The sequence below is a fragment of the Sapajus apella genome, unplaced genomic scaffold (genome assembly GCF_009761245.1).
Source record: "Sapajus apella isolate SASKATOON/1434 unplaced genomic scaffold, GSC_monkey_1.0 scaffold3, whole genome shotgun sequence".
NCBI lineage: Eukaryota > Metazoa > Chordata > Mammalia > Primates > Cebidae > Sapajus > Sapajus apella.
The window spans coordinates 47,456,411-47,481,887 of NW_022436943.1; the positions used below are offsets into that span (position 1 = coordinate 47,456,411).

Here is a 25,477-nt window from a genome sequence, read left to right on the forward strand (position 1 = left end):
CCCATCCCAACGTAGGAAATCAGTAGCATGGATAATTAATCACCGGAAATCTGACAGCATTAATGCTCCTTGAGACATCTGGCGTTGGTGTGGTTTCGTGGAAGGAGCACCTACCTAGCTAGGAGTTAGCAACCTGGTACATGTCTCAGATTGGCCTGATTGATGATCCTGGGAAAGTTGCTTGTGTCTTCTAGATTTCAATTTCCTTATCTGTAAAATGAAGGGACTGGATATGGTGATTTCTGAGATCTCTTACAGTTCACAGGAAAGATTTATTTTGTGTGTACTTCTGCAGGTCAAGCGCAGGCTCCAGCAATGCAGAGACCAAAAAAACAAAAATAGGTCCCTGTTCTCAAGGGGCTCATAGTCTTGTAGAGACAGCACTTCAGTCTTCCAATTCTATATCTTTATAATTTTTCATCCTTGATGAGATTTTCATTTAAAATAAATGTAGTTAGCATTTATTGATAAGGCAACAATGGAGGGGAAGGGGAATGGCAATGGATTTGGCACCAGTTGAATGCGTGAAAGTAAAACGTGTTTTACAGAAACAATATTGCATGTAAACACCATGCTAAATTATAAAGAAGACATATATACTCATTTACAATAGAGAGGCTAAGAGGTATTAAATAACTTAAAGATTTACAATCAGGAAGTTGCAGATTCAAAACCAAAATTAAAAATCAGTCCTGTTTGAAGCCAAAATCCAAAGTTTTCCTCTCCATCATGCTGTCACCCTAGTTGAAGACTACAAGATGTGGCCCATGAAAGGGGAGATTATTGGCTGTTTGAAATTGATAACAGCATTGAAAATTGATTGTACTGCAATGAGAAATTAAACCAAACAAATATCTGCTAAGTATTAACTGAGTTGCTGAGTGTTTGGTGAGTTCACATGAACAGTGGGCTAACTAAAAGTGAAGCTGGGAACAGTTCCAAGTGTCACCAAATGTTACTGACTCTTGAAGTCTCTGCTTGGACCACAGGTCATTTGAAATCCAAGCCACGTTCCCGAAAGAATCCCTGCTCTCCATCCTGATCTACGATCACGACATGATTGGGACAGATGACCTTATTGGTGAGACCAAGATCGACCTGGAGAACCGCTTCTACAGCAAACACAGAGCCATCTGTGGCTTGCAGAGCCAGTATGAGATGTAAGTTCTTTCTCTCTGGGAAATACTTGGTATTCTGAGGCTGTTGTAGTCTTCAGAGCTCTGGATTCTGCATCTCATGTCCATCTCTAGGAAGGCCAGACCCGGCTCAGCTTTAATGTCTCAAATGGGCTCCACATCAGCATAGCTGACTTGGGAGACTCTGTTCAGTGCATTTAGAAGTTGTTGTGGCTAGGGAGGCAGCTCTGATTTAGAAACAAAGGCAGGTTCTTCAAGAGACAAGATCTAAAAGTATATGTTCACTCAGATGTATCTTGAAATAGGGTTCCCTGGTGGAGGATAATGCTAGAATAAGAATTAGTTATAATATAAATGCCAGTATCCAAGCTAATTATAACTAAGTCATGTGCTTTTGATAACAGAGCACTTTACATGGAGTATCTCATTCAGTTTTCTGAACCACTCTTTGAGGTGTTATCCACATTTTACAAAAGAAGAACCGACCCAACTTTCACTCTTTTTTCATAGGTATTTTTAATTTTTGTGGGTACATAGCAGATGTATACATATATATGGAGTATATGACATTTTGATATACACATACAATGCATAATAATCACATCAAGGTAAATGGGATATCCATCACTTCAAATATTTATCCTTTCTTCATATTACAAACAAACCAGTTATACCCTTTTAGTTATTTCAAAATAGACAATAAATTATTGACCATAGTGACCCTGTTATGCTATCAGATACTATATCTTATTCTATCTAATTATATTTTTTTACTCATTAACCATCATCCACTCTCTAGCTCCATGAGTTCAAGTTTAAGTGAGAACATGCAAAGCTTGTCTTTCTGTGCCTGGTTTATTTTACTTGACCTAATGTCTTTAATTCATTTTGATTTTATTTTTGTATATGGCAAGACATAGGGATCTACTTTCATTCTTCCACATATGGATATCCAGTTTTTCCAGCACCGTTTATTGAAAGGCCTGTCCTTTCTCCAATATATCTTTTTGGCAGCTTTATTGAAAATAAGTTCACTGTAGATGAACAGATTTATTTCTAGGTTCTCAATTCTGTTCCATTGATTCGTGTGTCTGTTGTTATGCCAGTACCATGCTGTTGCGGTTACTATAGCTCTGTAGCATAATTTGAAGCCAGGTAATGTGATTCCTCCAGTTTTGTTCTTTTTGCTTAGAATAGCTTTGAATATTTTGTGTCTTTTGTGGTCCCATGTAAATTTTAGGATTGCTTTTTTCTATTTCTATGAAGAATGTCATTGGTACTTTGATACAGATTTCACTGAATTTGCAGATTGCTTTGGGTAGTATGGACATTTTAACAACACTGATTCTTCTAATTCATGAACATGGAATATGTCTCTGGTTTTTTGTGTCCTCTTCAATTTTTTGCACCAAGGTTTTATAGTTATCATTGTAGAGATATCTTATCTCTTGAAGTTTACTCCTAGGTATTTTGTTTGTAGCTGCTGTAAGTGGGGTTACTTTCTTGATTTTTTTTTTCACATTGTTCACTGTAGGCACATAGAAATGCTACTGATTTTTATACCTCGATTTGGTATCCTGCACCTTTACTAAATTTGTTTATCAGTTCTAATGATTTTCTTGTGGAATCTTTAGGTTTTCTTCAAATATAAAATCATATTATCTATATACAAGGATAACTTCTTCCTTTCAAATTTGGATGCCCTTTCTTTCTTTTTCTAATCTGATTGCTCTAGCTAGGACTTCCAGTTCTATGTTGAATAACAGTGTTGAAAGTGGGCATCCTTGTTTTGTTTCAGATCTTAGAGGAAAGGCTTTCAGTTTTCCTCATTCAGTATGATCCTAGCTGTGGGTCAGTTGTGTATGTTTTTTATTGTGTTGAGGCATGTTCTTTCTATGCTCAGTTTTTTGAGGATTGCTTACATTATGAAGGGATGTTGAATTTCATCAAATGTTTTTAAGTGTTGAGGTATGTTCTTTGAATTTCATCAAATAATTTTTATTGTGTTAAGGTATGTTCTTTCTATACTCAGTTTTTTGAGGGTTTCTTAAATTATGAAGGGATATTGAATTTCATCAAATGCTTTTTAAAATGATCATATGGTTTCCTTCATTCTGTTGATATGCTGTATCACACTGATTGTGCATGTTGAATGATCATTGCATTCCTGGAATAAATTCCACTTGGCCATGATGAATGATCATTTTAACATCTTGTTGAATTTGGTTTGTGAGTATTTTGTTGAAAATTTTTCTTGAACATTTTTGCATCCATGTTCATCAGGGATATTGGCCGATAGTTTTCATTTTGTGATGTGTCTTTGACTGGTTTTTGTTTCAGGATAATACTGGCCTTGTAAAATGACTTTGGAAGTATTTTCTTTTTCTGTTTTTTAGATTGGTATTTGTTCTTCTTTAAATGTTTGTTAAAATTCAGCAGTGAATCATCGGATCCTGGGCTTTTCTTTGCTAGGAGACTTTTTATTATAGCTTCTATTTCATTACTTGTTATTGGTCTATTCAGGTTTTAAATTTCTTCATGGTTCAATCTTGGTAGGTTGTATGCTTCTAGGAATTCATTCATTTCTTCTAGGTTTTTCAATTTATTTCTAACTTCATTAGCAGCTTCTAATGGTCATTTAAATTACTGGAGTATTAAATTTCTGCAGTAATATCTCCTTTTTCATCTGTAATTTTATTTATTTAGGAGTTCTCCTATTTTTCTCAGCCTGGCTAATGAGTTGTCACTTTTCAAAAAACCAGCTTTTCATTTTGTTAATCTTTTTTATTTTTTCATTTCAATTTCATTTATTTCTGCATTGATCTTTATTATCTCTTTTTTTCTACTAATTTTGAATTTGGTTTGTTCTTGATTTTCTAATTCATTAAGATGTATTGTTACATTATGTATTTGAAGTTTTTCTACTCTTTTGATGTGGGTGCTTGTTGCTATAATCTTTCTTCCTAGTGCTGCTTTCATTGTGTTCCATAGGTGTTGGTATGTTTCTATTTTCATTTGTTTCAAGAAATTTTTAAATTTTTTGCTTAATTTCTTCATTGTCCCATTGGCCATTCAGGAGCATATTGTTTAATTTCCATATGTTTGTATAGTTTCCAAATTCTCTTGTTATTGATTTTGAGTTTTATTCCATTGTGGTCAGAGAATATACTTGATATAATTTCAATTAAAAATTTTTTTAAAGACTTGGCCTAACATATGGTCTATCCTTGAGAATGTCCCATGTGCTAATGAGAAGAATATGTATTCTGCAGTTGTTGGTTGAAATGTTCTATAAACATCTATTAGGTCCATTTGATCTATAGGGCCAATTCGTTCCAATATTTCTTGGTTGGTGTCCTGTCTGGATGACCTGTCCAATGCTGAAAGTTGGGTGTTGAAATCTCCAGCTATTATTGTATTGGGGTCTATCTCTTTAGCTCTAACAATATCTGCTTTCTATATCTGGGTGTATCATGATATCATGTAATATCATGCAACTATTATATCCTGTTGCTGAATTGACCCCTTTATCATTATATAATGACCTTCTTTTTCTCTTTTTATAGTTCTTGTCCTGAAATCTGTTATCTTATAATAAGTATACCTACTCCTGGTTTTTTTTTTTTTTTATTCCATTTGCATGTTATATTTTTTCTGATTCTTTATTTTTTAATCTATGTGTATCTTTATAGGTAAAGTATGTTTCTTGCAGGCAACCGGTTATTGGGTCTTGTGTTTTTATACATTCAGTCACTCTATGTCTTTCAGTTGGAGAGGTTAGCCCATTTACATTCAATGTTATTATTGATAAGTAAGGACTTACTATTTCCATTTTAAAATTTGTTTTTTGATTGTTTTGCTGTCTACTCTTCCTTCTTGTCTTCCTTTTAGTGAAGGTGATTTTCTCTGGTGGTATGTTTTAATGTCTTGCATATCTGTTGTGTTTTATTTGATGTTACCATGAGCCTTGAAAATAATATAACCCATTATTTTAAGCTGATAACGGCACTAACTGCATAAACAAAATAACAAGCAAAAATAATACTGATGAAAACTCTGTTTTAACTTCATCTCTCTGCTTTTTAACTTTTTGTTGTTTCTACTTATTTTACTGTCTATGTCTTGAAAGGTTGTTGGAGTTATCATTTTTGGTTGGTTACTAATACACCCCAGTAACAGTGTTATAACATTCTGTGTTTTTCTATGGACTTACTATTACCAGTGAGCTTCCCACCTACATATAGTTTCTTATTGCTCACTAACATTCTTTTCTTCCAGATCAAAAAACTCCTTTTAGCATTTCTTATAGGACAGGTCTGGTGTTGATGAAACCCCTCAGAGTTTGTCTGGGAAAGTCTTTATTTCTCATTCATATTGAAAGAATATTTTCCCTAGTTATACTATTCTAGGATAAAAGGTTTTTTCCTTCAGCACTTTAAATGTCATGCTACTCTCTCCTGGCATTTCCACTGGCAGCAGACTTCTCCTGGTTTCCACTGAGACATACCGGGTCTCCTTTTTATGTTATTTATTTTGTTTTGCTGCTTTTGGGATCCTTAATTTATTGTGGACCTTTGGGAATTTGATTATTAAATGTTTTGTAGTCTTATTTGGATTAAATCTGCTAGGTGTTCTATAACCTTCTTGTACTTGAATATTGATATCTTTCTCTTGGTTTGCGAAGTCCTCTGTTATTATCCCTTTGAATAAACTTTCTACTCTGATCTCTCTCTCTGCCTCCTCTTTAAGGTCCGTAACTCTTAGACTTGCCCCCTTTGAGCCTTTTTTCTAGATATTGCAGGCATGCTTCATTCTTTTCCATTCTTTTTTTTTTGTTTCCTGACTATTTTCAAATAGCCTGTCTTGAGGCTCACTAATTCTTCTGCTTGATTAATTCTGCTGTTAAGAGACTCTGATGTATTCTTCAGATATATCTATTGCATTTTTCAGCTCTGGAACTTGATTTCTTTTAATCACTTCAATCTCTTTGCTAAATTTATCCCAGAGGATTCCGAATTCCTTCTTTGTGTTATCTTGAGTTCTGTTGAGCTTCCTTAATGCAACTATTTTGAATTCTCTGTCTGAAAAGAAATATATCCCTGTCTCTCCAGGATTGGTCACTGGTACCTTATTTAGTTATTTTGGTGAGATCATGTTATCCTGGATAGCCCTGATGCTTGTGGATGTTTGTAAGTCTGGGCATTGAAGAGTTAGGTATTTATTGTAGTCTTCACAGTCTGGTCTTGTTTGTACCCATCCTTTTTGGAAAGGCTTTCCAAATATTGAAGGGACTTGGGTATTATAATCTAAATATTTGGTCACTGCAGCCATACCTGCATTAGGGAACACTCTAGGCACAGTAACACTGTGGCTCCTGCAGGCTTACGGAGATACTGCCTGGGTAGTCTTAGGTAAGATCCAGGAGAATTCCCTGGATTACCAGGCAGAGACTCTTGTTCTCCTCTCTTTTCCCCAAACAAATGGGGTTTATCTTTCTGTGCTTAGCTGCCTGGAGCTGGGGGAGGGGTGACACACACACACATGTGGCTAATAAAGCACTGGGTGTTGCCAAGGCCTGCAGTGACTCCTGCCTGGCTATCACCTATGTTCACTCAATGCCCATGGGCTCTTCAGTCAATGAGTGGCAAATCCAGCCAGGCTTCTGTTCTTCCTCTCAAGCCCCCAGCCCCAGATGGGTCTGGAGATGCCCTTGGGAGCCAAGGGCTGGAGTTAGGAACCTTAGGAATCTACCTGCTGCTCTACTCTACTGTGATTGAACTGGCACCCAAGCCACAGGATAAAGTCCTTCCCATTATTCCTTCCCCTTTCCTCAGGCAGAGGGGTCCCTCCCCATGGCCACCACGGCCCCAGGTCCATGGGGAGTACTGCCTGGCTAACTTCCCTGTTCACTTGTGGTGAATGTTGCCTGGCCTGTGGGCTGCCCTCTGGCTTAGTTTAGGCCCAAAATTGCCATCTGGAGCCAAGGCTTAGAATCAGAGTCCCCAGAAGCCCACTTGGTTCTCTACCCCACTGTGACTGGGCTGCTGTCCAAGCTGCAAGAAAAAGTCTCCTTTGCTCTTCCCTGTCCTTCCCTCAAGAAGAAGGAATCTCTCTCCATAGCTACTACAGCTGAAAATGTGCTGGGTCACACCTGAAGCCAGCACTGCTCTGAATTTCACCCAAGGCAAGTTCTGCCTGGCTATCACTGCTGATTATTCAAAGTCCAAGGGCCCTTTAGTCAGCAAGAAATAAATCCTGCTTGGACTAGCTTCTTCCCCCTCAAGGAAGCAGGTTCCCTTCTGGCCAGAGGTATGTCTAGAAATGTCTGGGAGCTGGGGCTTGGAATGGAGGCCTCAAGACTCTGCCTTGTGCTGTGTTTTACTGTACCTGAGCTGGTATTCAAGGTGCAAGACAAAGTCTTCTTTACTCTCTCCCTCCTCAAGCAGAAGGAAGGAGTCTCTCCTGGGCCTGTGAGCTGTGCTTCTGGGATTGGGGGAGAGGTGGTGTGAGTGCTCCCTTGGCCTCCCCAGCTGGTATCTCACTAGATCATGTGTACCCCAGGTCTACTGGCTCTGAGCTCAGCATAGCAGTGGGACTTGCACAGGAATTTCAGTCCCAGTGGCCTGGACTGTCTTTCATGTTTATTTAGGACCCCAGAGTACTTTAGCCCACAGTGGCAGAGCTTGCTGGAACTCAACTTAGGTTCCAACAGCTGGGATGGACACTTTGCCTATAGCGAGGGCTGGTCCAAATGCTCCTTTCACGGGCACCAGCTGAGTTCTGTCTGGTGTGTGTTTCTGCTGCGATACTATAGCACTGAGTTCCAATCCGAAGTCCTACAATTATTGTGTTCTTTCTTCCCTAAGTGCACAGATCCTTGCTCCATGCCACTGCCACAGAATGAGGGAGGAGTGGTACAGGCAATTCAAGACTGTCTTTCTTATCCTCTTTAGTGCCTCTTTCCTTAATGTCAAGTTAAAACCAGGTACTGTGATTGCTTACCTTATCTTGTGTGTGTAGTTGTTCAGTTTAGTGTTCTTCTGTCTCCCTCCCCAACTCCTTTTACAAATATTTTAAATGCTGTTTAATTTTAAAATATAGACTACCAGCTGTATTTTTTAAAAAGCATGTTGTATCTTATAGCTTAAGGAAAAAAAATTAATTAGAGTATGGTGTATTGTAGAAATTAGAAAATACAGAAAGTACAAAATGATTCTCAGATTATTTCACTCATGTAAAAATTCTTGGCATAGTAGCTCATTTTCAGTATGTTCCTGCTATTTCCCCCCAACTGGACTCTTATTATCCATGCAGTTTTGTAACCTGCTTGTTGTACTTAGCCTATTATCATCCCAAGTATGTGTGTCATTAGACGTTCTTTATAATCATTATTTCAATATATCTGTAGCATTCAATCATGGTAAAACCAATTTGCCTTCCTGTATTTTTCTTCTTTATTCTGTTACAAATCTTGTTGCTATGAATATTCTCAAACAAAAGCCACTGCACACCTCTCTGATAATTCACTTAATATTTATGCACCAAGGTGGACTACTCCATTAACAGAGATGCACATGTTGGGACTTCTAATACATATGCCCCAGTGGCCTCCAGAGGGTTGTGCCAATTTATACTCTGAGCACCTATCTCCTTCATGGCATGATTTCATACAGTCTCTTTTTCTGGCCTGTTCTTCCCTGAGCCTAGAGAGCCAGTTCGGTTATCAGTCCCTAGTGGAGCCATATGCCTCTTAGAGTTATTTTCATAGCTTTCTGTGTGCCTGAGAGAATTCCATTCAGACAGTGATTAGCTGTTCTCACTCTGAAATTGGGGAAGGAAACCACAGGCTAATGTGGCGCTTATTTTGTTCAGAAGAATTTCCTGGCTGACCTACTAGGGAGTAGTATAGTTGTCTGGGGACTTGCAACCTTTTATTCAGCAAATAAAAAATATATTCACTGAAAATTTTTTAAAACAAGACAAGCATGCCTGTTTCTGGGAAGGCCTGTATGTGGCTCTGGGACTGGCTTGGATGATCTTTTCAGAATTCTCAGGTACCTGGCATAATGTGGAAAAACTACTTGATAGCTCTGCTTCATAAGTTATGTTGATTTGTTTAAATGCTTAAACAAGTTAAATTCTCATGGACCCTGTGTCCCAATGAGCAGAGACATCAAACTTATCTTGGTCCTGGCTCTGAGGGAGTGCTGCATTACAAGTTAATAATTTTAACGAAACAGCTAGTTTTTAAGGAAAGAATGGGTTGGTAAGATTTAAAAACTTGTCACCAGGAAAATCACCAGTTAGAGAAACAATACATCAAGACTATCTGTGGCATGAATATATACTATGATTTTGGCAGGGTGTGGGCTAGGGAGAAGGGAGGGAAGAAGCAGAGACAATGAAAGGATGACCTAGGCTTTCCTCTTGGAATAAGCAGCAGCCAAGTGGCTGTTCTGCGAGGGACTTAATAAAACTAAACAAATATAACCTGCAAAGAAATGCATAAAGACAGAATGCAGATTGGTGATTGCCAAAGCCTCTGGGGAGTGGGAAAGAGGAGTAACTGTTTTCTGGTGCTTTGTTTTGGGATGATGAAACTTTTTGGAACTAGATAGAGGTGATGGTTGCACCTCCTTGTGAATATCCTAAGTGCTACTATATTGATCAACTTTTAAATGGTTAACTTTGTTATGTGACTTTCACTTCGATTTTTTATAAATGAAAAGTACATTACTAAAACAAAACAAAACAAATAAAAACTACCTTCAAAGGATTTTTCTGTCAAGCTACTCAGAAGTCTCACCTCTCAGGCAACCTGTGTTTGGCCAGAAAAGAGAGAAAACAAAGCCCCTAGCCGCAGGTATATAGAATAGCAAGTTAAAGCTGAAGGAAACTGCACAGATCATATTGGGTGGTTCTTTTAGTGGGGGCTTCAAAGTGTGTCCTCCCTCCACTTTTCAGAGAAGGATACAATGCCTGGAGAGACACATCCAAACCCACTGAGATCCTCACCAAGCTCTGCAAAGACAACAAGCTGGATGGACCCTACTTTCGCCCTGGAAAAATACAGATAGGAAAACAAGTCTTTTCGGGAAAAACTGTCTTCACTGAAGAGGACACTGGTAACTCCCTGCAAAATGTCCTGCTGGTGTTCCTCTTCTTTTGAAAATCCTGAGTCTAGTGATATTTTGGGGTATGGGACTGTGGGACATCTAATTATAAAAGCAATGTGGCTGGGAACGATGCCTCACGTGTGTAATCCTAGAACTTTGGGAGGCTGAGGCGGGTGGATCACTTTAGGTCAGGAGTTCGAGAACAGCCTGTCTAACATGGTGAAACCCTCTCTGTACTAAAAATACAAACATCAGCTATGTGTGCTGGTGGGTGCCTGTAATCCCAGCTACTCAGGAGGCTGAGCCACAAGAATCACTCGAACCAGGAGGTGGAGGTTGCAGTGAGCAGAGATTGTACCACTGCACTCCAGCCTGGACAACACAGTGAGATTCAGCCTCAAGAAAAAGAGTAATGCATGCTCACAGTGGAAAATGTGGAAAAGCAAAGAGAATAATGAACATCCCTCTTAATCCCCAAGTCCAGATACAACCATGCTGCTTCCTGGCATATTTTCTAACACTTGTCTGTGTGTAAGAATATATCAAATTTTTACAGAATTATGCATATAGTGTTGTGCCCAGCTTTTAAAATTTTCCACAGATTATAATGATTCTCCTTTGTTCTTTGAAATGATCAGTGATGATATGCCTTTTTATGGCTATACCATTTATTTACATTTTTTTTAGTGACAATGAGATAATGAACTTCCTTATGCATATTTTTGTGTGTTTCCGATATTTCTGTAGTATAGGTCACAGAAGTAGAATTGTTGTGTCAGAAGGTGGGCAATAGCCTTGAGGTGAATATTATGTAGCATAAATAATTCCACACTACCCAAATTACCCCCATAAATGTTATACCAATAACTATCCTATTTTAACACCAAGTAGTAGATTTTCCACATGAGCATCATGGGACATAACACAAAGATCCCAGAGAGCTTCCATAAATTTAGAGTGAGGGAAAAAAATCACATTTACTTTAATGATATGGCGCAGTTCTCATACTGTCACACTATATTAGTTTGTTCTTGCATTGCTATGAAGAAATGCCTGAGACTGTGTAATTTCTAAAGAAAAGAGGTTTAATTGGCTCACGGTTCTGCAGGCTCTATAGGAAGCATGGCAGCATCTGCCTGGCTTCTGCAGAGGCCTCAGAAAACCTGCAATCATGACGGAAGGCAAACACAAAGCCAGCACAACACTCACATGGCCACAGCGGGAAGAAGAGGGAAAGTGGGGAAGTGCTACACGTTTTTAAACAATCAGATCTTGTGGGAACTCTATCATGAGAACAGCACTAGGGGGATTGTGCTAAACCATTCATGAGAAACTGCCCCCATGATCCAGTCACCTTCCCAGCAGCCCCTACCTCCAACACTGAGGATTACAGTTCAACATGAGATTCGGGCAGAGACACAGAGCCAAACCACATCACTCACCCATGCATTTGATGCTTTAAAGTGTCCCTTTGAACACTTTAAAGTTCAGTGCTTTTGATGCAACGAGCCCAATAAAAGGCCTGGGTCATTGCATCAAAAGTACTAACCAGACATAGGATGGTTTGATACTATGTTGACCCTACCGCTTTGATACCAAGATTTCCTTTTACCTTGTTATTTCAAGCCCAGAAACCCATTGAAGGTTCTTACATGCAGATTATTGATATTTAGATAGGATATTAATGATATATTGAGAAAAATACTTATTCGCAATATACTCTATTAAGCCAATTTAGTTCTTTGGTCAGTATTCTATGTGATTAAACAATTACCACTTTTTTACCCACTGGAAGTCTGAAATTAAGTTCATAAGATTAGTCCCTGGCTGCTTAAATTTTGACAAAGATTTATTCATTGATTTCTTGTTTGTTGTTATCAACTTTTACTGATTGTAATTATCGCTATTGGGAGATTTCTTTTGTGACCCCTTTTTTAATTTTTGTGGGTATGTAATAGGTATTTACGGGGTAAATAAAACATAAAACATTTTTATACAGGCATGCAATGTATAATAGTCACAATCACATCATGTAAAATGGGGCATTGTGGCCCCTTTTTCTAAAGACAAGTTCAATTTTCCTATATCAAATTAGGCCTCCGTAAGCTTTGTCAAGATTTTATTCTTTCAACAATTTTTGTCTTGTTTTGTAAGTATCGTTTCCACCTGCAGTTTTTATCATGAATAACCTTCTTTGGTAGAATGGCAGATGAGAGGACATTTCCTTCAGGTGGGTGTTGGTAGAAGAGAAATCTCAAGACACCCTGAAAAGACAAAAGACGTCCCTCTGGGTGGACATCAGGTCCATTTCACCACCTCGCTTAGGGCCACCCTGATTCTCCAGGTTGCCTCACAGTATGTTAGCAAACAGATTTAGACCTCCAAAAATGTACCGTCTCCAGTACTTTGAAGCCATGCTTATAATCTGTAGATCTTAGGGAGTGGGTGGAGCCACTGCTCCAGGACTAAGACCCGCTCTCTGGGTCCTCTTGTGAACCAGCCTCTTTTCCCTCTAAACTGTCCCCTTTCCCTTTCCCTTCTCTCTATCTCCACCTCTTTACAACCTTACTTTTTTTTCTGTTTTTTTTTTTTAATCTTTCCCTGTTTCTTGGTACATTTATTTATTTATTTTGAGAGAGTCCCTGCTCTGTTGCCCAGGCTGGAGTGCAGTGGTGCGATCTCAGCTCACTGCAACCTCTGCGTCCTGGGTTCAAGCGATTCTCCTGCCTCAGCCTACTGAGTAACTGGGATTACAGGCGCATGCCACCATGCCTGGCTAATTTTTTGTAATTTTAGTAGAGACAGGGTTTTGCCATGTTGGCCAGGCTGGTCTTGAACTCCTGACCTGAAGTGATCTGCCCACCTTGGCCTCCCAAAGCACTGGGATTACAGGTGTGAACCACTGCACCTAGACCCTTGGTACATTTAAATAAGCCTGTAAAGGAAGTGTTTAAAAATGCATCTGGCCACTCATCACAACATCTGACAAGTTTCTTTGTCTTTCTTTCCTGCAGATGAGACAGTGGAGTCTTATGAACACCTGGCCCTGAAGGTTTTACACTCTTGGGAGGATATCCCGGAAGTCGGGTGCAGGCTGGTTCCCGAGCACATAGAAACTCGGCCGCTGTACCACAAAGATAAGCCAGGAATGGAGCAGGTAGTGGGCAAGACGTTTCTGGCCTTTAAAGTTAATCTTGTGTACCCTAGAGTAATGGTTTTCACCTAGGAACAATTTTGACCTTCTTCTTTCAGGAACATTTAGCAATGTCTGGAATCATTTTGTGTTGTCACAAGTTGGTGGGGTTGCCACTGGCATATAGTTGATAGAGGCCAAGGATGCTGCTAAATTAAATATCCTAGAAAACACAAGATAGGTTCCCTCCAACAAGGAATTATCCAGCCTAAAATATCCAGTCAATAATGCTGAGCTTGTGAAGTGCTGCCCTGGAGTCAGTGTTCAATTTAGTACTGCTTTTTATGATTTGAGTTACCAAACTCTTTTGGAAGAATACTAGATATTTGAATAACTTAAAAACCGATTGGGTATGCCCAGGACTTTGTCCAAAATCTATCTGTAACCACACAGCCTAGTAATAACACACAGACACACACACACAGTTTTCCCAGAGAAGCAATAGGTGGTAGCTTACCTTAAAGAACTAGCAAGAAGAAGCTGTGTGGAAAAAATACCTAGAGAGCTTGGCTAGGAATCAGAAGGGAAGAGAAGATAAACTTTGTTAAGAGCCTTCGGTTACTAGGACCTTTACATAAATTATCTCAGCTATTTAGGATGACCATAGAATTGTTGATCCAAACTGGGGCCATTTGGGAGTAAGTGAGGGCACTGTTAATAATCAAGCTGGATTTTCCTAGACAAACAGGGGTGTGTGCGTCACCTTCCTCTTATTCCTTAACGCAGCCTCAGGATGGGCTTATGAGGCTATTGAGGTTCAGAGGGCCCAGTTAATTTGCTCCGAATTACTCAGTTGGTGAGTAGTAAAGATGGGATTTAGCCCAGGCAATTTACATCCCTGCCCCACGCTATGCCCACACCACAAACCAGCTTCTGTCCCAGCTCTGGGCTCACTATGTGGCAGACAACTCATGTGAGTTTGATTTTAATGGGCCAGGAACACTCGCCCTGCTATCCCAGAGGTATTGGGATATAGACCTAGTGATTGCATGTGTGGAGGGGCACGTTGAGAGGGTAAACCATTATCACATGTAGAAGCTTATGATTGTTTCCTAAAATTCACTGCCTGGTGTTTGAAATCTTTTGGTTACTAGGATCCTTTTTGGCTGATCAGATGTGGCTCTTTTATTAAGGGTGAATATTAACATGCTTTAGAAAATAAATCATCCCACTTTCCTATATTGAATTGGTTATCTTCCCAAATGCTAAATCTTTGCTTACATTTTCTCTTCCTCTGAAGAGTTATTCTTTTCTAGCCAAAGCCCCTTCCTCATCCAAATCCTGCATAATCTTCATGCTCTGGTGGAGCCCCACCTCATCGTTATAAAATCCACCTAATTCTTAGAATGTATACAACAGAGCTGAGCATGGAATCCACAGGGCTTCTCACATGGACCCTTAAATCTCTTGTACCAGGGTAAAATCTGATGTATGCAGTTCAAGGCAATGGATGGGAGGCTCTCTTCTGCACTAATTAGCCACAGAACTTCAGATAAATTTTGTTGACTTCTCTGAGCCTTAGTTTATGTGTAGAACCGAATCCTGGCTGGGGTGAACGTTAACAGAGATAATAGATATAAAGGTACATTTAAGCATATTTGTGACAGATGGGATTATCATCTTTTTAATCCTTAGGGGTTAGCAGAAAGGGCAAGGTCTTGGGGGTCAACACACAAGGGTTGAATCTAAACTCTGCTACATACTATTAAACATGGGCAAAATGTTTATTCCTCTGTCAGACAGGAATAACAACATCTACCCAGTGGGTATATTGCAAGAGTTAATAAGACAGTGTGTGTCAAGTACACAGATAGCACTGTGTCTACCACCTAGTTGATGCTCACCCTTCACCCACTCTTAATTTATGCTCTAATTCCTAAAAAACAAATTGTCAACAGATATGCTAAATAGACATCTATAAAACTACCAGGCTGTACTTAATACCCATTTCAACTAAAGAGGTGTTATAAAACCATGAATAATCAATACCCATGTCCTCCAGCCCCTTCCCAAAGCTAAAGAAGACATTTTTTCCTTAACAAGGGCCGCCTGCAGATGTGGGTAGACATGTTTCCCAAGGATATGCCTCAACCTGGACCTCCTGTTGACATCTCTCCAAGGCGACCCAAAGGGTATGTCAGCTGCAGCCCCAGCTTTAGGGGAAGAGACCAGGGTAGCAGAAGAAAGAATCATGACATTTTATCTGGCGTCTGACAGCTTACCTGATAATTATACCTCACTGTCTACCTAGTCAGTTTTCAAGGGTCTGGCGGTAGCCCCTGTCTTAAGAGAGGGGCTTCTCAGTTTCCAGTTCCTCATCTGAAAAATGCTGGGTAATAAAAGGAAGATCTGCTCAGAGTAATTTGTGTCCTTGATGGTTCTATGGTCTCCAGCTGGGATACTTGGTTCTGATGGAACCAAGCCCCTGAATGCTGATATTTCTGAACTTGGCAAACTTAAGGAAACTTACAGACCAAAGGCAATACTAGAACCACACAGACACCAATTGACTCAGCTTTCAAGGTCATGAACCTAATGCTTCCTTCTCTCACCCCAGATATGAATTGAGAGTGACCATCTGGAACACTGAAGATGTCATTTTAGAGGATGAGAATATCTTCACAGGCCAAAAATCAAGTGATATTTATGTGAAAGGGTAAGGTTATCAGCAAACTTCAACCTCCCGTTTCCTCCCATCCTCACCTTTTTAAACCCTAAACAAATCTATGCCTCATGGAGGATACTAACCCCACAGCCCAGAAAAGGAGCCATCTTCCTTTGTTAGATAAGGCCACTTTTTGTCCAATATTTGTCTTATTTGGTCATTTTGCTAGAAATTATTAGCTTTTAAAAGTATTTTTATGAGAAACTCTTACATATACATCTTTCAGTTAAACACTGGATACCTAAACTTATTCAGTGACATTTGTCACACTTCCACCTTTAAACAGAAGGAAGCAGAGTGATGTGGTGTCATCATGAAAGATTAATATGTTGTGCGGATTGTAAAGCTAATGCAAAAGCTAAAATTTAGACCTTCTTGTTTGCTAGAGGAATTGACTTTTTAAAAAGATACAACCTAAGACCCAGGGAAGCATTTCATATATCCCTTACATCTCGGCTCTGCTTCCTTTTGGCCACTAGTCAGGGAACGGGATGGTGGTACAGCGTGAGACGAAAGGTGATTTAAATCTGTAACTAAAACCCATCTCAGCATGAGGCTCTATCTCTTTGCCTTCCACAAACAGGAAGTATTCTGTCTCCAGTACACATATTATCAGTGATTTGCAGTCATATCACATCCAGTGGTTCAAAATTCCCGTCTTTTTCATAATAAAAATATAGAAGTGAGTTAAATTTTTACAAAGCAGGAGTAATAGAAGGAGCATGACCCAAAATGAATAAGATTTTAACAAGTGTACTTAAGATCCTCTGAAATTGCTGTCTCATCACCAGTTTAGGAAAGATGCATGTGTCTTGTAAATAGATATTTCACTATGGCCTGAAATAGGAAAGATTCTGAGAGAGTCCAGGCTGACTTTCAGAAGCTGGCCTTCTGGAACATGTGATGGAGATGTTTGTTCACTCTCTCGGTCGCCTTCCCTCCCACTTCAGTCTGGCTTTCTCCATAATATTCCACCACAGCAGGTCTTGCTAAAGTGACGGTGCTCTCCATTTTGCTAAATCTAATAGTCTTGTGTTTTTTTAAATTAATCCTTATCTTATTTCCCTCTAAGAAGCATTTGTCACACCTAAGCACTTCTTTTTAAAACACTTTCTTGCCTTAACATCTGTAGCATCACATGCGTCTGTTTTTTCTCTTATCCCCTTGGTCACTTCTTGTTTGTATCCTTTGAAAGCTCATTTTCTGCCATCTGGCAGTTAAATAGCTCATAGCATTGTCCTGGGCCAACTTCTCATCTCCCACTATTTTGTCTCTGCCATTTTCAACTAACACTTCACTTGAATCAAGTGGTTCAAATAACCATGGCTTCAGTTGTCACCTTTTAATTTCCATGTTCGACAACTCCTGTTCCCACCGTGTCTACCTACTTAGATTCTGCAAAAGCAGCACCTCAAACCGAACAAGTCTTAAAACAAGACGTCCTTACAATGCTGTTTCTTCTCTAGGGTTTCTTATCTCAGTGACTGGCACCATCATCCACTGGGTTGAGAACCCCAAATCTATAGACTCTCTCCTCACTGACTTCCTCATTTCCAATGTGCCATCAGAGCTTGCCCATTTCCCCTCCCAAGTGACCATCAGCACCTGTTCATCCTCTCCATCTTTGCCACACCATTGTCCTTTTCTCTATCATCTCTTTCTGGGTTGGGATCACAGCAATACCAATGCCATCCAGATTTGCCTCTCCATATTCATTCTAGCCCTCCAATAATTTGTTCTGTGTTTAAACATGAGCTATCTTTTCAAAACACAATCTGATCATGTCAGCCCTGTACTTAAAACCCTTGACATCTCATTGTCTCTGAACAGAGATTCAAATCATTAATACATTCTAAAATGTCCCCTATAACTAGCCCTTGTCTCTCTCCAGCCTCATTTCATAGCACACTCCCCCTTGTTCTCTGCAAGAAGAACTGAGAAGAAAGACCTTCTAGAATCCTTACTACTTCTTCCATGGGGCCTTTGCACGTCTCTCTCTGGTGACTTCTGCCACTTACATCCCTCTCTCCCCTTTCCCCTATGACTATAGTTCCAAGAAGCAAGGATCATCTCTGTTTCTCCTAACTCTTTCCTGGCGTCAAGCTCTCTTATTGCCTCAGAACAGACACTACAAATGTATTGGCTGAGTGAACACCATCGTTAACTAAACAATTGGGTCCATATCCTGAGTGGTGCCACTTCTCTGTGAAGAGAAATGCCTTCACTCTCCTCTTCCCTGCCCTGGGAAGGAGGGAGTCAGATTTCACAAACCACATGGTTTGAAATTATCAACTAGTTTGCATTAAAAATACTTATTTTCTCAATTAATTGACAGACAAAGCACTAGGGATAAATGTACTAATTGTAACTTACATTGTGCCGGGGATAGAGGTGGAAGACAGATAATACTAAGAAGAAAGAACATGATAGATAATTTGGAGCGTCCAAGGCACTTTTAGGCATCATCTCACATAAATTTTCAGAACAATCCTATAAACTAGGTGCTATAATTGCTTCCAGTGTACAGATGAAACAGGCACAGGGAGGTTAGATAACTTATCTACGGCTGCACAGTAAGTGCTGCAGTCAGAGTTGGAATCCAGATGGGTGCAGGCACCCTCCATGCCACACCAATCCAGGCCTACTGGGCTTTCTAGGCCTAGAACCAGGGAGGAGGGAACCAATTATATCTGATGGCACAGGTCTGACAACACAAGTCTGGTACAGGCTCTATACCAGCCCGGTGCAGGCCTGACGGCACAGGTCCGCAGCAGCCCAATGTCAGAGTCCTCAGTGTGGTGGGTAATCTTGTTCTAACACTCAAGTATATATGAAAGAGATTCAGAGTACACTTTCACTTCCTATTTCCTGAATTTTCCGTCTTGATTGCATGGAGCTTCAGATCTACACAAGCAATTGAAGACCTTTCCCCACCTTGCCTTGAAATGAGTCTTTTTTCTGTTATGGCAGATCCTCTGACCCCTATTTTACTCTTTCGAGTTAAAAATGGAAACTTCCAACTGAATCCAATTATAATGATTTTAAAACTATGATCTGTGACCACACTGAAATGAGCTAAATCGCTCATGATTATACTGATGCCTGGAGAACGTACTCTGAGGGTTTAAATTCTTTTGAATCTTTTTTCAGATGGTTAAAGGGTTTGGAGGATGACAAGCAGGAGACAGACGTGCATTACAACTCCCTGACTGGAGAGGGTAACTTCAACTGGCGCTTCCTGTTTCCGTTCCAGTATCTCCCAGCTGAGAAGCAAATGGTCATTACCAAGAGAGAGAATATTTTCTCTTTAGAGAAGATGGAGTGTAAGACTCCTGCTGTGTTGGTGCTGCAGGTTTGGGATTTTGAAAGGCTGTCCTCAGATGACTTCTTGGGTAAGCCAGTGGCTTTATCAAGCACATACTAATGTTAAGGTTTTGTCTCAGCTTTTGAAGAGCTTGGTCTGATTTAGTCACAAGACTAATAATTTCAGCACTGTCTGATAGCAAAAACTTGGAAGCATCCCAAAGAGCCATTAATAGGCACTGGCTAAATGAGTGATGGTGCATCCATATGATGGACCACTGCATATGCCAAAAGACCAAAGTTGATCATTGCTCTATCACTAAAAGGTCATTAAACTTTGAGCTCATTACTGGCCTGCTCTGTGCCTCAGTTGTAAAATGAGGGCAGTAATATTACATACTGTAGAGTGGGGCGGAGCTGTAAATGTGATAACACAATTAAAGAGCACTCCATAGTGCCTCACACATAGTAATCCCTTGTAAACCAAAAAGTATCTGAGACAAGTCTCAATCAATTTAGAAGTTTATTTTGCCAAGAATAAGGACATGCCTGTGACATAGCCTCAGTAGGTCTTGATGACATATGCCAAAAGTAGTCAGCCCTCAACTTAGTTTCATACCTTTTAGGGAGATGTGAGACATCAGTCAATACATGTAAGATGTACATTGATTTGGTCTGGAAAGGCAGAGCAACTGGAAGTGGGGGCTTCCAGGTCATAGATAGATTCAAAGGTTTTCCAATTGGAAATTAGTTGAGTTATTATTAAAGACCTGGAATCAATAGAAAGGAATGTCTGCATTATGATGAGAGGTTGTGAAGACCAAGGTTTCTTCATGCATATGAAGCCTCAAGGTAGCAGGCTTCAGAGAGGATAGATGATCAGACTTGAAGAGCCTATTTCCAGTTTTAAGGTCTTTGTTGATGTTAATGGTAATGAGGCATGTCTGACTCCCCTTTCCTATCAATGTCCTGCACTAGTTTTTCAGGTTAATTTTAGAATGGCCTTGGCAGACAGGAGGAGTCCATTCAGATGGTTGGGGGACTTAAAGTTTTATTTTTGGTTTACATACTCAACAGGCGATAAACCTGCAAACGTTAAAAATATGGGAATATCTAATGAATTGGAAAGTTGTACAGGATGCATTAAGTAAAAAGAGAAAAATCTCATCTCTGTAAACTATATGCATAGGAGAAAGGGACAGCCATAGGCTGAAAGAAAGGGCTAAGCCCCAATACACAGAGCAGTGGTCAACATTTTAGGCATGAAATTATAAATTTTTCCATTCTCATGTTTTTGCCCATGAGTATGCCCTAAATTTTTCATATTTAACAATTATTAATTTATAATAGGAAAAAATGGTTAAAGAGATACAGAACTCATGGCAATATCTTACTCTGCCTCATGTTCATTCGTTGGAAAAACAGTGTTGGGAACCCACTGAGGTTCACCTCCTGTCCTGAAGAGTAGATACAAGGACAATAAGACTAGTCTCTGACCTGGAGGGGTTTAGTGGACACCAAGAAGGTGGTGAAGTAGGGCGAGGAGGCTCTCATGGGGCTGTCAGTGCTAAAGTAGGGGAAGGCTACAGCCAATAATCCAGGCTCAGGAAGCAGAGGAGGTGCCCGGCAGTGATGTTACCTGCAACTGAGGCTTGCAAGTTAAGTTTTTCCCTTCTACCTGCTACCATGTGATTACTTTTTTGATGGCACCAAATGTGTCTCCGTCCTATTTGTACTCCCAATACCTAGCACATAGTTGTGATCCAATATAGTACTGACTGAATGACTAGGAAGTGAAGGGTAAATGAATGAGGATGATGAATGGAAAGCTCTTACGTAACCTTCAGAAAATGCTTCCCTAACTGTTACAGTCATCTCTCCACAGGCACCCTGGAAATGAACCTCAACAGTTTCCCTCGAGCAGCTAAGTCTGCCAAAGCCTGCGATCTCGCCAAGTTTGAAAATGCAAGTGAGGAGAACAAGATCTCTATATTCCAGCAAAAACGTGTGCGTGGCTGGTGGCCTTTTTCTAAAAGCAAAGAACTCACAGTAAGTGATAGCTATTGGAGGTGGAGGGCATGGGGGCGTCATGCTCTTCCAATGAGTCATTTTGTGAACTTCAAGTAAAATGCCTTGAAATGACATGAAACCTTCATGCAGAGATTCTGCTAAGAAGCAAGCATTTTTAAAGTTTTATAAATGCAGGAAGACTTCGCTCTCTATGCTGAGGCGATTTTCTGTCTTTATGGCCTGAACTTATGCCCCTGGCATTAATTCTTTTTTCAACATTTCTTAAGATTATGCATAAAGTCCTGAGTAGTGTACAGTGTCAATGCAATTACCTTATGCCTTCATCCTCAAATATAAGACATGATGTAAAAAGTGATCCATCCTTTCAAAAGAAGGTGACAGCAGAAAAAGCCATTTATCCCTTTCCATGAATTGCCCACTTCTTGCAAATGCATGTCAGACTGTGTGGCATGCGTTTTCAGGAATTTTTGACCTTTCACAAATATTGGGAAGACAGTTTCTTTTCCTGTTTTTTCAGCTCCCTCACTGATCCTCTGTAAGGCAGCAGGAATGACATAGCGAGGCTGGGAAAAGGCACTCAGACTAATGGCAGGGTCTTTTTTCTGCTGTTAGCCTCCCCTTGGGATGAGTGCATTCTGCTCTCTGCTTCTAGTGCCTTGTGGCAAAAGCACACCTAGGGCAGGATTTTTCTGGTAGTAGCTCTGGATAGAGACCAATTTCTCTGTTTCTGCTCTGGGGATCCAGTGAGTGTGAAGCAGAGATTCCCTTTGTACCTCTTTGGGGAAATGGCAGCTGCTGGTCTGACCTCTTGGTGTCTAGTTTTATTATGTTTTCTGAGAGTTTGTCTCTTCCCTCCATTCTTAATTGGATCCCCTTGATTGGTGAGCTTGCTGGGGAGGCTCCAGCCAGTTTCAGTTCCCCTCAAGTACTTAATGAGGGCTTACTACATGCCAGCCTCTGGGCTTGGTTCTGGGCAATCGATATTTGTTGGATGCATGAATAAAACCACAAATGAATGAGTCATGGCCTCTGCTCCAAGTCACGGCCTCTGTTCTCAGAGTGAGAGGGACAAACGGGTCAACAGCCAATCATGCGTGGAATAACCAAGGTGTGAAAGGCAGGGAAGGAACAGAGAGGTGGGAGGGATGCAATTGTCTTGATGGAGTTGAGGGTTCAAACAGGACAAAGGACAATGGAAAGGCATTTTCCGGATGAAAAAGAGCAGATATCTACTCCAAGTGAAAGAACCATGATGAGCAGAGCATGGAGGCGTGAAGGGGCTCCCAGTGGAAGGCTCACCACCATCTGATAGAAATTCCTGAACACAGTACAAGGTTGGGAAATGGGACTTGCCAGGCCCAGGTGTCCAAACTCTTTTGACATTATTCTGATTTCTGTATATTAATAAGTAGTAAATTTAGATGCATGATCATATAATAGCAGTCGTGTATATTTTATATCCCTTTAGATTTTGAAAAATATGTACAGACTCTTTTTCCATGTCATTTACTTATTTCTTCACTTCATCTAACAAATATTTACTGAGCTTCTATTAAGCGATAGATCCTGTGAATAAGATATGAGTAATATGGACAAGGTCTCTGTCATCATAGAGCTTACAGTCTAAAGTCAAATTCAGACACGCAGACATATACATGCAAAGCCACGGATAGCTACTCATACATACTCCAAGAAAGTAATGACTTAGAACAAGGGCTGGGCAGGAGACAAAGCGCTGAAGCAAAGCTTATCCAATGCAGAGATTTTCATTCACTATGGTGGCAGGGGAAGGCCTTTGTGTGCCTGTGAAATTAAGCTGAAACTTGAATGAAATGTAGTGAGCCATCAGAGGAAAGGGAGGAAGAGCGTTCTCCACAGAGCAAATTCCGTAGGCGAATGCCTTGAGGTGGGAATGAGTTCAGTGCTTTGGACAGACTAAAATCCAAATGAACAAAAGCCTCCCATAACCAGCGTGTGATGCATGAGGGCAGTGCTGGTATAGTGGAGAAGCCACTAGAGCCTGATCACAGAGGCCTCAAGGGTATGGTGAAAAGCTTGGAATTCATTCTCAAGGGAAAGCCACTGCATGGTTTCCAGCAGGTAGCAGATCTGCCAAACCTAGAAAACACATCCCCTGACTGCTGTGTGGACAATGGTCAGAGAGGGTCACGATTGGAGAGACAGGACTAGGCCACGATGTAGGAAAAAGAATAAAAATGTGCTGAAAGAGGAAGTCAGAGAGGAGGCTCTTTGGAGAAGGGCACTTGGTTACCATGTCAAATGCTCCTGAGAGTTTAAGAAGCCACAAAGATGTGCCCATTGGACTTAATAGCATGGAGGTTCCTGGTGACCTTTAAAAAAGCATCACTGTGAGTGTCCATAGCAGCATTATACATAATAGACCCAAAGAGGAAACATTCAAATGTCCATCAGCTGATGGGTGAATTTTAAAAATGTAGTATATCCATACAATGGAATATTATTCAACCATGAAAAGGAATGAAATACTGATGTATGTACCAACATGGATGAACCTTGCAAATGTGATGCTAAGTGAATGAAAGAAGCTTGTCTTGAAAGACCACATACTGGTCTGATTTCATTTATGTAAAATGTTCAGAATAGGCAAATCCATAGAAAATTGTTGAGTAGTTGCCAGGAAGGAGAATGGGGAGCAACTGGTATGGAGTTTCTTTTTGGGGTGATTAAAAAAAGTTTTGAAATCAAATAGTGGTGATGGCAGTACAATTTTGTGAACATATTAAAATCCATCTAATTGTTGTATAATGTAAAAGGGTAAACATTCTGGTATGTGAATTATGTCTCAAATTTTAAAAAGCAATGGTAGTGGAATGGCAAAGACAGAAGGAGATGAATGTGGATTGCCCAGTGAATGAGAAGCAGGTTAGTGTAGACTCTCTAGAAACTTCCACAGTGTCATTTCTCACTGCTCCCCTCTCAACCAGCCTGACCCATTCCCAGGTACCTGCTTATCTGGTCTGTAGACTAGTCCTTCTGCCTGGAATGCCTTAGCCCTTTTCTCTGAGAAAATTCCTAGTCCTTAAATATTTGGAGATTCTTTTTAGCAGTGTCCCCTCTGAGAAGCCTTCCCGGGTGTCCTCTACCTGGATGGGCTTGCCTTCTCGTTCCCTACCTGCAGCTCTTGCCACACTGATTTGAACCTGTCCATGGACTTCATGGTTCTTTTACTGTGAGCAATTTGAGTCCAAAAAGTATGTTTTTTTCTTTCTGTACACTTTCCAAATTTTCAGTGCCTAAGACATAGTACTCATAAATATTGATTGAATGAATCAATTCAATAATTAAGAAATTGACCCTACTATAAGAGATTATCAGGTTTTTCCTGTTTACTCAGTGTACTGAGCACATAAGAAGTGCTCAGTAAATGTTCTTTGAAAATGAACACATTAGCACACATTGATTTATATGATTATCTAAGTGTCAGCTTAGACACCAGAGAGGAATAAATGACAGAGGACAGATTTTAAAGGCAGGGCGATTAAAAGGTTTAGATAGATGACACAGTGGTGAATGGATGAACATTTGGGTGGTGGCAGTCTGTTTTTCTAGACTTTATTAAGATCCGCACAAGCATTTGAGCTTCTGATCTGAGCCTCACCTGCTAGGTACCAGAGTAGTAGCAATTTCCATGATTTTTCACCTTCTCTCCATGCTGCCCTTGCCTTGCCAGAGCCTGGGTATGTCAGATTATAGTGATTTAAATTCATTTGCTAGTTTTGTAATGGCTGGGCCTTAAGTGAGACATTTATGTGGCAAATTTACTGTCTGGTTTGATTGACTCCATGCTGAGTTTTTCTGCTTTTGTGCTTTGGGCAGTCCATTTGAAGATCCCTCTTTGCCTTTGATCTCATGAGGTAAAGCCTAACAGAGCCACTAATGTCACATCACCTCTTATAGTCCTATCATAAAAGAGAAGCCTCTTTCATGAGGACACGCACATATTATTTTAAGATCCCACAGAGGACTTTGGTGCATCAAAAAATGCATGTCT

The 25,477-nt window shown here is 40.1% G+C and overlaps 1 protein-coding gene across 3 annotated transcripts in view; it reads left to right on the plus strand.

Annotated features, from left to right (window-relative positions):
• FER1L6 (fer-1 like family member 6) overlaps positions 1-25,477 on the plus strand; it is a 212,071-nt gene that overhangs the window by 175,924 nt on the left and 10,670 nt on the right. For all 3 annotated transcript variants that reach the window (XM_032253154.1, XM_032253169.1, XM_032253162.1), the window contains 7 exons: positions 990-1,160; positions 10,101-10,261; positions 13,267-13,409; positions 15,489-15,577; positions 16,003-16,101; positions 19,261-19,502; positions 21,299-21,462. In XM_032253154.1, the coding sequence (XP_032109045.1) occupies positions 990-1,160; positions 10,101-10,261; positions 13,267-13,409; positions 15,489-15,577; positions 16,003-16,101; positions 19,261-19,502; positions 21,299-21,462 (1,069 nt within the window). The remainder of the gene's footprint in view (positions 1-989; positions 1,161-10,100; positions 10,262-13,266; positions 13,410-15,488; positions 15,578-16,002; positions 16,102-19,260; positions 19,503-21,298; positions 21,463-25,477) is intronic.